Source organism: Platichthys flesus, chromosome 22, assembly GCF_949316205.1.
Source record: "Platichthys flesus chromosome 22, fPlaFle2.1, whole genome shotgun sequence".
NCBI classification, from domain to species: domain Eukaryota; kingdom Metazoa; phylum Chordata; class Actinopteri; order Pleuronectiformes; family Pleuronectidae; genus Platichthys; species Platichthys flesus.
In genome coordinates this window covers 7,361,818-7,376,325 of record NC_084966.1, presented here as the reverse complement: position 1 = coordinate 7,376,325, position 14,508 = coordinate 7,361,818, and the positions used below count along the sequence as shown (strand labels likewise).

Below are 14,508 nucleotides of genomic sequence, written 5' to 3'. Positions count from 1 at the left end.
TAATAACACTCACATCTTTAATCGACACCTTGTTTGACTTGTCCAAATGTCCCAGAAATACAATGAATCAGTTTCATGTTAGCTGCTTAATCATCTCCAAATGAGTCACAAACTATCAAGTGTGATGACAATGATCAGATAAGACGTGAACTTTAATATAGAACTAAAATCAAGCTTCATTGTTGCAGACCATAAAATCATAAAAAAATTTAAAATGCGATTATTTAATTTAAACTTTAAAAGTCTAAAATCTGTTTCTGTGATCAGCACTGCTTGATATTAAAACCAGATAAAAAATCCCATACTGCAAAAGTAGAGGTTTAAAAACGGTTTTCAAGGCAGACCCGTTTTCCATTTTTCTCCAAAAGCACTTTTCCTAATGAAGTTCTTAATGGAGTGCGTGTGTGTGTCCTACTGCTCGGGCTCATCGGAACAGTCCGACTTTCTTCTTCTTTGGTTTGGAGGACGGTCGCACTGCTGGGCGGTCAAAAGACTGAGGACAAAGATGAGAAAACAGATATTTGATTTTTTTTAGGAAAGATTATCCTGAAGATAAAATGAAGCTGATTTCTTATTCCAGTCGTACCTTTTGGACCGTTGCTCCGTCGGCTTTTGTGGCTCCAGTCGCATCTGTCCGCTTGTGGCTCTGTTCTCCAACCTTCTCAGGTGATTCACTGACAGACCCGACACCTAAAGGTCGAGGATAAAGACGATCAAATACACTTGTAATCTAATTATTGTACTTTAAGTGTTAGAGGTACATTAAAATCTGGTAACAGCAGATCTGAAGCGTCAGCCTATCCTTTAGCTTTGAGGTACTTCTATTCCATTACATCTCAAACTTAACTATACATAGTAAACTAGAAAGCCTGGTTGCTTGCAGACCATCTGGTTTAACTGAAGACATTGTTCATGACTTAAAAGAGGTAATTCCTTATCTATGTATTGATTAATGAAGTATGTAAATGACTATTAGCTGAATTCCTGCAGGATTGTTTGTTGAACTGAAAGTCACTGGGCCTTTGCTTGGCGCTCTTATTACATCAGCCGTGGATAAGAAACACATTCAACACAAGCGTGAACATCAGTAGTGAGCTTTTAGAGTTCAAACCAAACGAACCCAAGGATGGCGTGAGGTCCTGTTCCTCAGTGGCCGGCGGGTCCTCCTGAACCGAGCGCTCCTCCGACAGCTTGCGTTTTAGTGCACGTGTGTTCTCGTGGGCGACGATGGAGGCGTACAGCTGCTGCAGGTCGTCGTCGAAGCCCAGAGTTTCCTGCTGCTCAGAACAAACCAGAGGGAGCGCCTGAAGGGAGGAGAGACCGAGGGAAGAGATGAGCTACGAGTTTCCTTCAACAGCAAACAGCTGATCACGTTGATTGACATGATTATTGTAACGTTGCTTAGGTGATAAAGATATACATTTTCGAAATACAGGTCAGATCAGACATGTTGAAAACTAACCAGCAGCTTAGAAAAATTTAACTGAAGAAGAAAAGTAAAGATGAACAGAACAGAATTCTTCTTCTCTGTGTCATAAACATCCGTCACAGTTTACAGGCTTTTTTTTATTACTGCTTCAACTTTAACCTGCCCCTTCTTTTATAAGAGGCATTTCAATTGTGTTCACCTCCAGTTTTGCTCCCTTATCAAATGTTTTAGAGCTTCATTATGTTCAAAATTCACTCATTTGAACTTGTTATTTCATGATTTTATTTATAGCACATCCACACAGGTGTCGGCCCTTATCTCCAAGACCGCACAAATCTCGTCTTTCCAAGTTGACATATCTCCGTCTTCTACGTCTATGACATCTCTTTTTCATCCTGATGTTTTTGTGTTGTTCCAGTCTCACACCAGTCACATTTTAGAAACGTCACCGATACACCCACGTGCTCGCTGGGAAGTTTCCCAGACGTTCTGCTGACATTTAAATGGGGGTTGGCCAGAATATTTCAGGAAGATTTCCAGAGTTCAGTGCTTGCTTTCATTGTAGTTCGTTCCAAGCGCCATGACACCCTGGTGGGGAATCACTGGTTTACACAATCTACCCAAACTGCAGTTTGAATCATGCAGGACTGTACGGCTGCTCATGGGTTTTTGTCTTGGATTTATCTCAGCATTTTACCTCCAGTTCTCAACTCTTATCACATATTATCTTTTCAAGTTGGAAAAAAATGAAATTGTCCTTTAAATGTATTTTAAAATGTTCTAATGGCTATTTTTTTTAAGTTTAAGCGCTTATGCGATGATATTCTGCACCATTGATCTACAATGTCAGCCCACTTTTCTTGCCTTAAAGTATATGAACCAACATGTCAATTAGAAGTCACATGGAACTTTTCTTTTAAGCCCTCATTCCGCGGCCTTAAAGCCAATAAATCCACAAATCCACGAAAAGAAATAATCATACGCTTGGAATAAAAACTTGATTTGAAGTTCCATTTTATCGGTGCAGCGTGGTGCCTCTGGGGTATGTTTGTTTTACGGCCCGACTATGGGAGTCACATGTCTGAGGTGTGATGCAGGGCGTGCTGCTGCTGCGATAAGCCTCTAATCAAAGCTGCATTATTGGCACAGCTGACCACAGGTAGACTTGTGAACAGGAACAACGGAAACACACACACACACGCACGCACGCACACACATACACACACACCAGCCCTGTCAACCGCAAGACTGACAGATAAGGGTGCGTGTAAACTTGTGCCACATTATGCGAACACACGTCTGACGCGTAGAAAAACACGCGCTATTCACTAAATCCCTTCTTCTTCTTTTTTCCGACACTGGAGAGGACAAACTCTCCAAATTAGCTCCTCAAATATTGACCGGGAGAAATTGGTGGTCTCCCCGCTCGCTGTCAGTGCTGAGGGGCTCCTAAACACACTTTGGTCAGGTTTGGAGGTTTTGCATTGATTTATTTTTGTTATTTGTTTGTTTAAATATCGTAAAAATAAATGTATGCTCTGGTGAGGCTCGGTTCTGCTTCGGGAACACAGAGCGACCAATGTGCAGAGGGGAGAGGAAGCAGCAGAAAGCCGATCCTTATTCTCTCTTTTTAAGCGCCCCCAGCTCACTTCTTGTTTGATCTGAAATATTGTGTTCACTTTCTCAAAAGCAATTTCTTGTTTTTAATGGAAATCCACTCTTCCCATTAAAACAACTGATTCATAGTTTTGCAGGATGAACTGACTTTATTACCTGTAGGAAGGTAAAATGTAAAATCATGACCTACCAGGTCAAAATAATAAAATACAAAAGGCAAACTTATACCTATAAGAATCTTGTGTAAATCAATCTATTTATGGTCAAAATGTTATTTTCCGACAAAGCCGTTCTGTTGTGTGGAAAACTACTGGCTCGTTCTGTGATCGAGCCCCATAGATTCATCCACAGTTTGACTTGATAGGTCAACTTTATTCTGATTTCTTAAATTAAGTTAAGTTGATATTTCATTATTACATTTTTATTTGAGGGGGTTTCACGCTAATCTGACAGAAATAACCAAGATATGGTAAGAATCCTGCATACTTACATAATCACAATAATTAATATGTAGTTGTTTATTATTATTTTGTATTTTTATTCTTTTCTTGGCACAACCACGCCCCCACGCCTCTCTTTATTTTAGGAAACGTATGACAGTGAACGCAGCAGTGAGAAGATTGTTCTGACCTGCTGTTGCTGACTAGAAAATAAATGCCAGACGGGGAATAAAGAGGCGATCACGGCAGGTCAATAACCCCTCGCTCGCTTTTTCTTGAGCTGAGTAGCATCCTGGAAAGTTCCTCTCTGCTCATGTTGCAGAACAAAGTCCTCCGACCACAGAGGAAATGAGCGGGAGGAGGAGGAGGAGGAGGCGGAGGAGGAGGAGGAGTGCTCACCTGGTAGCCAAACCTCCTACCCCACAGTAAAGCATCATGTGTGGTGAAGGTGATGAGAGAAAAGGGGGAAGAGCTGGCAGCATGTTGGTGTTTCTCTATTATTAGCAGGTAAACAGCTCTGATTTTAGATGCGTTGCTGCTGCTGCTGTTGTTGTTGTTGTTTTTGAAGCCGAGGAGGAGGTCTGGTGCCAGAGAGTCTCACACAAACTCCCCGTCATCCTCGTCTCTGTTGTTGAACCCGTGTTTACTTTCCCCTCTTTCCTCGCAAACCTCAAATTCTCAGCTTCCTGCCCCGAATCAGAGAGCGAGGTGTTGCTTTCCAGATTGAACCCTGAGCTCTCGAGGTGGTGTCCTTGGAAAAGTAGCGGGGAGTTTAACCAAACTCAAGGATGGAAGGAGGAGTTTGAGCAGGAGAATGACGAGGTCGAACTTGAGTTTGATTGGGATCATCTCAATTTGAGTTGATACATTAGTCCCCTTAAATTCAATCAAGCAAACAATCAGGATATCAGTTCCCTAAATATATCTAAAAATTATTCCCTAGGTAAATTGTGAAAATGTCAAACAAACACCCTATCTCGCAAAAGTTTGAAAAAGTGTAAATCAATTCTTAGATCCACCCCCGAATTTATTGGGTTCTTTCTTGGCTCCTGTCCCATCCTTCCATCAACTTTCGCAAAAATCCTTTCAGTAGTTTTTATGTGATCCTACTGATACATGAAGAAACTAGGATGGCACACAGTGGAGCACCCAGCGGTTCAATCAAGCCCGCACCGAATTGCACAACCTCATCAGTTCACAATGATATCTGTCCCACAATGGAGAAGGGAGGGAAAAACAAGCCAAAATGTAACGGCCGAGGCCCCGATCCTTCACCAAGTTATAAGAAAATGTTAGTTTTGTATATTCCTGCTGAAAAACCATAACCAAACCAAAGGATAGAGGCAAAACATAACTTCCTTGGTGGACGTAAACAGAAGGCTAAAAATCAACACACAAACACACATAATAGACCTTGGAAACAACGCCCTGCTGAAGAGTCGAAACTGAAAACTGTGCCAAAACCAATGCACTGCTCAGGTGTGAACTGGACATTCATCTCCTGTCAGCTGAGGAAAGCCTCATGTTTGTTTGTGGCTCTCGATCACTTTGAAGCAGTTTCAGCTCGACTGGCTGCCACCGCACTCGTCCACCATGTTGCTGTGACGGCGAGTGTTTGGTGTCACAAACTGAAACAAAGTCTCCCGGGAGGAGGCTCTTGCAAATTGCGTGTTCACGTGCTGACAAGCGCTGCTGCCGTGTTCCGTGTTGCTGCTCTCATGTTGCCCGTGATGTCTTTGCGGGACGCCGCACTCGGGCCGGTCCAGGCCGAGGGCTCGGCCCAGCGACCAGCAGCTGAAGAGGGGAAGCAGCCAGGCCACAGAGCGGCTAATTACAGACCCGGAGCGGGGGACAAGCCTGTGGAAACTGTGCGCAACTGACAGAAGGCACAGGAGGAGGCAGAGAAGATGTACTGTGCGGAGATGTTTTTGTTTTGCCGTCTTTTACTCCTCGCAGAGTAAAAACTACAGTTACACAACTTGTGATTATTCATATGATTTGATTCAGAATATAATGAATAAAAGAACCTGAAGAGATTTTCAGATTGCGAGAAGCAGCCACAGGATGCTGGACATTGTGTTCTTCTAAATGTTTTAGTTCAAGAAGAAACATGCGCATCTACGTTATCTGAGAGCCAAGTCTCAAAACTGTCAAATATTATTAACTTGAAAGTCACTAAGTCGAGTTCATACCTCTGCCAAGGCCAACAGTCTCCTTATTAAACAACATTTAAATCCACTAAATCCAGATTTTCATTTGGATCTCACTCAACCAGACAGGGTTGAGGTAATACATGTTCAGGTTACAAATTTGATTTGCTTATCAAGTGGTGAAAGTCCAGAATCTTTATTTCCAGACCTCAAGAAAAGCTGAAACCAACAAAGGCTGTTAACTGCTCAGAATGGGGTCTGGCGTGATCGGATCTATAGCAGCTGCAAATATCAAACTCCTTTAAGATATCTTCATGAGAACATATGACAGTTACTGGATCTTAAGACGTATGACTCACAAACTACGTGATTCATCACCTGCAGACCCAGACTGGAACAGATCTGTTATAAATACAGCCGCAAATATCGCGGAATGCAGCCGGGAAGCGGAATATTGGGAGTTCACCATCACTTGCATGTGGCTGTGTGTTGCCCTCACTTATATCGGCCTCGCCTACTTACCACCCCGGCTCGGAATTCCTCAGGTTAGTGAGATAAAAAGCCGCTCGCTGCGTTTATGTGAGTCAATGATTGACCGAGGAGCGAGGGAGAGAAGAGGAGGGAGGTTTCAGCCATCAATATCACCAACAACACTACACACGTGTATCCTATGAGATCAGGCCACATTATACTTGGATCATATTACACACAATAACTGTTTTCACAAACTTTTTTATATATTACAATATATTATAGTGGTTTTGGGTCAAAGATGGATGACATGATAGCTCCACCTATGTGAAGGCGACTCATCTTGATCTATATACAGTATATATAATAGAAATAGTAAGCAGGTAACATCCTTCACAGAAGAATTACAGATAACTGAGTCTTCAGTCACAGCTCTCGCCAATAACCGCGCGGTAACATCTGTGGTGTCACATGTCAACCACCGACGTTACGTGCACCGTGGTGTCACCATAACTACAACCTAGCCCTTTGACAAACTATCGTAAACCACACACCCAACATCAATCTCACTAATGCTCTTGAGGATGAACAAGAAGCAAACCCGTGCAACCAGGTTCAACATCTGGCGGGAGGACTGAAAATGACGGCATGTGTCGGGTGTCAACATGAAAAGAAAAAGAAAGAGAGCTTCCAGGTTGTGTTTTATGAATTTAGACCAAATCAATATCTACGGCTTCCCTTCATTCTTCATGTCAAGTTTGGTCGCTTAGAGTCAAAATGTATTTCGGGCTCCATCAGCTGCTGTGGTCGCCGGATGAAAGTTTCCTGCTCTGCTCTTAACTTAGAGCCTCTGGTCGGGGCGAACAGATATTAGGATTTGACTCCTCCTGTTGTGACAGTGCAGCGCTTCATGTGGGGAGCTACGCTGCATTTAAGGAAAATGTCTTCACCCGTTTGAGCACCTAATCATTACAGACGCTTACCCTGGAGACGGAAAACTGCACATCTCCACACAGCGGCTTCGTAATGATTCTCATCTAAGTAGCTCCGAGCGCAAAACCCGACGAGGAAAACCTTCAATTTGAGGAGATTCAGGGCAAGGAACGCCAAATTTGGATGCCGCAAACGTTTGGACCCAATTATGGGATTCTGTGCAGCTCAAGTGAGGTGTTTTGGTCAGAGGCGGCCACTAATTGTCCCATGTCGCTTCATTCATTGCAGCGTGGTCACCGTGGAGCTGTGAAGCCGCCGTCTCATGAAACAGGAAGCGGGCGACGTTCCCAAGGGGTGACAACTCAATTCGGAGCTGTCAAGTGTGACGCCGCGCTGAGAGCTGCAGAGCATGTGTCACCGGGGTGCACACGGACAAGCGTGACGATAAATACACGGCTTCAATGAAACACACACACACTCACACACAGACCGGCACTCGACTCTGAAAAACCAAAAGCATGCGTCACAGCCTGCTCTGTGTGGAGAGTAGACACTCCCACTCACACACACGCACTAAATTTAGGATCTACGGGAAGTTGATGTGATCCTTTTTTCTTTTTTTTTTTTTTTTTTTTTTTAAAATCATCCTACATCTCCATGACCAGCTTTTGCTTATACCAAAGTTAAATCCAAGTGTGTGTTTGTGAGTGTGTGTGTGTGTGTATCAGTGGGAAGCATATACACTAATTCCACCCATGTAAATGTTGACCTGAGCTGGGTGGGGTGTTTGTGTGGTGGCCGCGTGGGGAGGGGCTTTCATGGAAAGCTGCAGCAGAAAATAAAAGCTCCTCCTGCTCCTGTCATCAGCGTCTCTCTTCCACTGTCCCTCTGAGCTCCCGTTCCCCTTGGTGTGGGACACAAAGGCCACAAATGGCGCAAGCACAAACACACGCTTGTGGAAATGGTAAAAGAGGAGGGCGGACGGGGGGTGATGAGGCTCTGCTGTCTTTTGGCACCCGCCACGTAAATATCTGCGCAAATGTCACAGAAGTTCAAGTTCAAGGAAGGAAAAACTGAAGGCGAAACTGACGCAGGAGACACACACAGACTCTGCGTTGTACCTGTGACTCTGATCCGTCTTGCTGGTTACTTATAAACTCCATTTTTTTACATAGGCCTGTTCGTTTTTCTGAGTTTGGGAAGATTGATATCACTCTAAGGGAAGCTGGTCCGACTTTGCATCGAGAGTGGAGACAAAGGGAAAACAGTTTGCCAAGTTCTGTGTGAAAACATAGCTTGGGTTGTGACATCGCTGTGTTTACGCACACGGAAGAAATCATTCGGCTTTGTTTTATTTTTGACGTCATTCATTTCACTGACGCATTTTACAAAAAGTCATCGACATGCCCACTCGCTGGAGAAGGCTTAGGGCAACTGACTCTGACCTTTGTGTTCTCACATGCAGGCTCTCCGGAGAAACTTCAGGAGAATACCCAGAGTTCAGTGCGTGTCTGAAAGCTGCTCATCTTGTTTCTGTCATGGTTATTTTTGTCCGTAAGTGGACCTTGAATGTTCTTGATAGCTCTCTCACGATCAACCTATCGATTAGCACGGTCCAATCCCAAGCCCGGGCTCAGTTTGCAGCACTGATGGGTAGGGGAGATGTTGCCATGGGGCCAGACAGAGACATGCACCAGTCACCGGGTGGACAGACCGCACGCAAAGGCCCGACCCTCACAGATAAATACAACACGCTGACGCCAAACGCCTCCACTCTTTCTCCGACACACACACGGCGGCTCGTCCAGTGTGTGCGATTCTTCCTTTGACGCATCCCGGTGACATTTTTCCCCCCACACACACACGTTTTATTTCAGCTTGGACTTTGGTCTGCAGGCAGTCTCCTCGCAGCCCGGTGGAATTTGCCACGAGAGAGAGGACTTTGATCCGCAGCAGCGTTCCTCTTCTCCCTCTTCTTCTTCTTCTTCTTCTTCTTCTGTGGTCTCTTGCTGTGCGCCCACCCTCACCCTCAACCATCATATGGTCACCGAAAGGCTGAAAACAGAGCCGCCACTGTGACCCTGATGTAACTTTCCATGACTCCTTGTACCTGGAGCTGGAGCCTTTCCACCTCCTATGAATGTGATTCTTTCCTGGTTTGTCCTTATACACAAACAGCATCAACAAACAGGCCCGTTTCTGTCCTGAAAACCACCAAATGATGCAACTGATGAGTCAAACAAACTCTGAATTACGCTACAGTGTGTAGCTCCCAGTCACCCAGGAAGGGAACATTTCCCCACATCCAAGTTCTCTGATAGTAATCTTAGGAAATGTCACGACCTCCCGATGGAATTTGACAATGTTTCCACACACAGGCAAGAAAACAACCAGCCTATATATTTTTCAAACTCCAAAATATAAAAAAAAAAGGGCACAGAATCTGTGGTTCTCCTAATCTGATAAATGAATGAATATCAACCAGGGGCTGGGCGACAAAACAATTTTCATCAATGATATGTTTCTTCTGATCTTCCTCAGTTTTCCAATAAAGAGTTTGAAACCACCATCTTCACTCAGAAGCAAAAATAATTCCTAAAACTTAAAAGAAATAATAACTTTTACATTCCTCGTGATTATTAGAGATGAGTTTTCATCATGAGAGAATTTTTGGCCAAATCACCAAGCCCTCATATTAAAACTAAACCAAAAATAAACCCGGAGGGACAGACGCATTTTGGAAATTCAACAGGTAGATCCGAAATGCCTTGACTCACACACACAATCAGTCAGAGGTCATCATGGTCCGAGATGAGACATTTCACACCTTGATACAGTAAGTACAAACACACACATTGAGAAATCAGCCGATGGCTCTGACAGGACAGTGACATGCAGCGACTTTAGAGTTGGGCACGGCGGCTCCTGTTTCAGTCAGACAGAGAGCCGCGCGTTCCAGCGGCCGCAGTGTTTTATCATGTGGTTCTCGCCGCGCTCGCCACAGCCGGTTTACGATCAGGAATGGACGAGAGAGGACGGCAAAAACAGACCCAAAACAACAGGCTAGCCGAGGGCTGCAGAGTGTGTGTGTGTGTCGCTGACCTCTCACCTTTGAGATGAAGTTCTCTCTGTTGGTTTGCTCCTCAAAAACATCCGTCTGCAGCCGCTCTGGGTTCAAAACACACAAACTTGGACTATGAGCATTGAAAAACATACACTCTCACTGTCTGCTACTCAACAAGTGAGAAGAAGTTTTTTTTCATATTTTTGTTGCATAAAATTACTTTCATCTCTTTGTGTTTTTGAACATCCTTAATTATAATTATACATATACTGTATATTAACACTCACCTTGTACATCCTGAACATGTGGCATTAAATGCAACTTTCCTAACCACTATTTCTCGATGCCGAAGTAAAAAGTCATGAGGTCCAGGAAAGACATTTAAGAGAATAAATCGGCATGAATTTATCTGAAGTGTTTATTATAAATATATTAAAAAATATAATAAAAGTTAATGAAAATCCAATTTGATGCACAAAGTTAAAGATTATTTGAGTTTTTTTTTATACCCACATTTTTCATGATGCTGTTTTTGGATTTTGGGGCTTTAGAGTTAATGCATAAAATATATAAATATGAATATAAGTAGGACTATTTTTAGACATTTAAGTCTTAATTCTGAGAAATTTGTTTTCCCAAAAAAGCTGAAGGTAAAGATTATTTTACAGTTTAGACATGCACTAGAAAAACATGCACTATCTTTTTAACTTTTGGCTCAGAGTGCTATTATTCCATGTCAGTCATGTTGTATGTGTGTCATATTATATACAGGTGCATGTGTGTGTACCTCTGCTGAGCGTGGCTCCGTTCTCTCTGTAATCCTGGATCTCCACGTCCTTCTTCACCAGAAGACCTCCCAGCTGCCCCACCTGCCGCTGCAGCAGACGGCTCATTGCCAGCAGGGGGCGCAGCAGCTGAGTACACACCTGTGAACACACACAGGATTCAGTGAAAGAAGCAACTGTGAGTGTCAGGATTATTTTATTTTTTTATATAGCAAGTCTGTTTTAAATGTTTCAACTTTCTCATTTGTTTGGTTTTAAAGAAATACAGAGACACTAGTAAACAGATAATCTGGTGATTATCAGAATGCCAGAGTCAAGGATTTAATTCACACAACGTCAAACTGAGCTGTATCAACATTTTGATACAGACCAAGGACATGAATACTCAGCGGCAGAGCGACAAACATTCAAACCAAAACTAAAAACAAACATTGCAACCCCCTCACATACCCTGAGGAGGTCAGATCTGAAACGTGGACCGTACCAGTGTGACTGGGGCGGGGGTGCAGCGAAACTCCCAGTAGAAGGGCATCTCCGCAAGCTCGCTCTTCAGCCTGATGCTGATGTTGTCGTCCTCGCGTCGCGTCAGGGAGATCTGAGCCTCGCCATCGGCTTGCTCGCCGCTTCCCGACAGAATGGGCTGAGCCACCTCACACAGGTGGGAGAAGAAAGCTTTGACCGGGGCTCGCAAACGCCGGTTCAGCTCCTGGTGGAAGGAAACGTGAATCATTTACCGGAGAAAAACATTCAGTCTTGACTTGTGAAAACAAGGCCAGTTTGATTCCCTGCTTTTTTCCGGATTTTTGTTTTTAAATGTCTTACATTTCAGTGACAAAATTTGTTGACAGATTTTGTTATTTAACCCCAAAGTGATTGCTATGTGACTGGATTTTCATTCCTAAGAAAGCTTGGACCCAGTTCTGCGGACATTCTCCAGAGTTCATGCCTGAAAAGAAGCACTAGTTGCAGCCCTGTAAAAAGCCAAACCTCTGCTTTGCGTACCTGCGATCGCCTCTGGATGGCGGCTGAGTCCATCCTCTCCTCCCATACGCAGCTCATGTCAGTCAGCAGGATGTGGTACGCCGCATCTCCAAACCAGATCTTAGCGAGGAGCTGGCAGCCGCTGATGCCCACAGGTAGCCAGGGATGCTGGAGGAGGACGTCGGGGGGGGCTCCGTTCACCTCCATCTTTGCATTTATATGAAGTGAACACACTAAATGGGAAATCCCTGTTAGGAGATGGAGAGGCGGAGAATGTCAAGTCTCAGATGGACGTGAAAGTCCAGACGATAAATATATATGTATTTAAAAACTGAAGGGGAGAAGTGGACTACAAATCCATCTCTGTGTTCAAATGAATTGTAATGTAATGTAATAGTAATGTAATTAAATGTCTAATATCCAACTAAAGCACAAAGCTATAAACTGCACTTTCATGTAAAACAATGAATGTTTCTCCTTGCACATCATCATAAACTGAACATCTTTGGGTTTTGGACTGCCACTGCATCAAAACAAGAAATCTGAAACAAGCACTTCGAGATCTGGCAGTATCGATTTGAAAACAAAACAACTAATGGATAATTAAGAAAAGAATGTGCAGATTGTTTCGTTGCAGCAGTATAAATATACATATATACATATATATATATATACAGCTTACAAACTCGTGGGATGGTTCAGAATGTGGGTAAAAGCTTAAGGCTCCAAACAAACTGGAAGTAGATGCCTATGAACACCCACACCCAAAACACAGTGCAGTTCTCCACTTTATCAAATGTGTTTAATCGCTCACCTCCGAGGAATGTGCCCTCTCTGAGCCTGGCCTGAGATCTGTTAAAAGCCACGTTACAGACGCGGTCCAGGCCACATAATCACCCCCTTGCCCCGGAGCGGGCGACCACAGCCTGCAGCTCCTGCGGGTTACCGGCTCCTCGACGTTGATCTGTTATTGGGCGGTTTTCTGGGAAAGAGAAGAGGTATTTCTCGTCAGCTGCATTTGAAGCACGGCGAGTGCTTCCGAGGAACGCCAATTTGGAAATCGCAAAAATCCCAAATCAGTAACTTTATGACGGCAAAATACAGCCATACAAAGCTGGGCAGGGATGCCAGTGGTTAGAGGTTATCAGGGGAGGATGGAGTCCTGACACGCTCCTTTCTGGCTGGTTTCCCACCAAACTCTGCCCAAAAAAGACTGGATTTTAAATCCCCTTGTTTCTCAGGACACATTCCTTCTAGATATTATTGTTTGTTTTTCATCCACATTGAAATTCAGCAGCTCCTCTTAAATTCTGCAACAATTCAGTGCAATAAGCAACATGCATTGATTTTTCAATTGTTCTTCAATTCTTTACGAGAAAGTAACAGAAGTATTTTAAAGAAGTACAAGTTATTATGTTCTTTTATATTCTGAAACTTACAGGTATTTTTAAACCAAACTCAATTGAAAAATCTACGACTTTTAAGTGTTCCGCGCTTGTATTCAAACACATATAAGAGATAGATTCTGGTTTTGAACATTGACTACATTTATAGAATCTATTCTTCGACTCGGCGCCGGAAACAAACCACACTTATATCCCAAATGTCCACTTCTACTCACTAACTGTTAGCTTTGCTGGCTAATTCGAAGCATTATCTGACAATGGAAGTAAGCTACGAGCTCGATATTCTTGCCGTTGGTACCTTTGTCTGACGCAGTTGAATGTCGTTCAGTTGCTATTCTGCCATAGCATCTTAAAACAATCGCAGAAACCCGGAAAATACTGTTAAAACAAGTGTATAAATACTTTAAATGTACCAGCGGGTGCCGCTGAAGAAGCGGCTTCCGTGGCAGGTCTTGTTGACTGTCTGGATTGGAACGCCGACGTGAAACAACAGCGCCTTTCAAAGGTTCCGCCTAATACTTTTCCTATATATTACTACTATTCATAATAATATTAATAATAATAATACGAGCATAGGCATTTTAAAGCATGGCATGCGTTTTGCGCACAGCAACAAGGATAAACGCTTCACTTCCTGCGTCCTTCATGTGATGTCGATCTTGCTCATTGGATTAAATATATTTGTTTTGAATCTATGTCGTTTTATATAGATCTGTGATCTACTGAGTCCAGTATCACACACATTGACCGACGGAACCGAATCAATCCCAGTACAAACACAAGCATATACAAATAATTATCTTAAATTTTATAGATTGGGGAAATCACAGTCTGTCTGCTGTCTGGTTGGTGCTTATCTTAGGGGCCATCTTAGAGCCCACAGGAAGGCGCTACTCTTGTGAATTTTGCCAACCGTTACACTGTTAAGAACTCCATAACCTTCTCTGTTCATTATATAATCTTTAATAGAAAATATTGAGATTTCTAATTGAACTAAGATCTGAATGAAGCTGATCTTAATCAATAAATTAGCTATCTTTTCCCTTCTTTGAAGGGTGGTGCCCCGTGAGACAACTTTAACCAATTAAAGTTATGATTTAATATTCATATTTTAGTTATGAATGTTTATATTTTATTTTTATAACCAAATTTATTGAGTGCCTTGAGGCACTCCATTCTATGGTAAAACTTTTTAGGCACTATTGCACAACACCGTCAACGCTGCTTCACTA

At 43.1% G+C, this 14,508-nt stretch overlaps 1 protein-coding gene across 3 annotated transcripts; it reads right to left on the bottom strand.

Annotated features, from left to right (window-relative positions):
• Positions 1–13,767, bottom strand: nhej1 (nonhomologous end-joining factor 1). 3 transcript variants are annotated; one of them, XM_062380283.1, is made up of 9 exons: positions 13,690–13,767; positions 12,685–12,852; positions 11,892–12,118; positions 11,374–11,595; positions 10,892–11,030; positions 10,150–10,208; positions 1,121–1,304; positions 587–690; positions 1–493 (listed from the first exon to the last, which is right to left on the bottom strand). In XM_062380283.1, exons 3-9 carry the CDS (start codon positions 12,075–12,077, stop codon positions 425–427), a joined length of 963 nt encoding a protein of 320 aa, XP_062236267.1. In that variant the 5' UTR covers positions 12,078–12,118; positions 12,685–12,852; positions 13,690–13,767; the 3' UTR covers positions 1–424. The 3 variants fall into 3 exon arrangements, with proteins under 3 accessions (XP_062236267.1, XP_062236266.1, XP_062236268.1); XM_062380282.1 differs by having other exon boundaries at positions 13,575–13,736; XM_062380284.1 differs by having other exon boundaries at positions 13,679–13,699.
• Between the last annotated feature and the right edge of the window lie 741 nt (positions 13,768–14,508).

Excerpts from the sequence above, each read along its gene's own strand:
- nhej1 (XM_062380283.1), bottom strand. The coding sequence starts at position 12,077 with ATGGAGGTGAACGGAGCCCCCCCCGACGTCCTCCTCCAGCATCCCTGG. Across the intron at positions 11,596-11,891 it reads CCATCCAGAGGCGATCGCAG|GAGCTGAACCGGCGTTTGCG; the intron begins GTACGCAAAGCA and ends TCCTTCCACCAG. Across the intron at positions 691-1,120 it reads GGACCTCACGCCATCCTTGG|GTGTCGGGTCTGTCAGTGAA; the intron begins GTTCGTTTGGTT and ends CTCGACCTTTAG.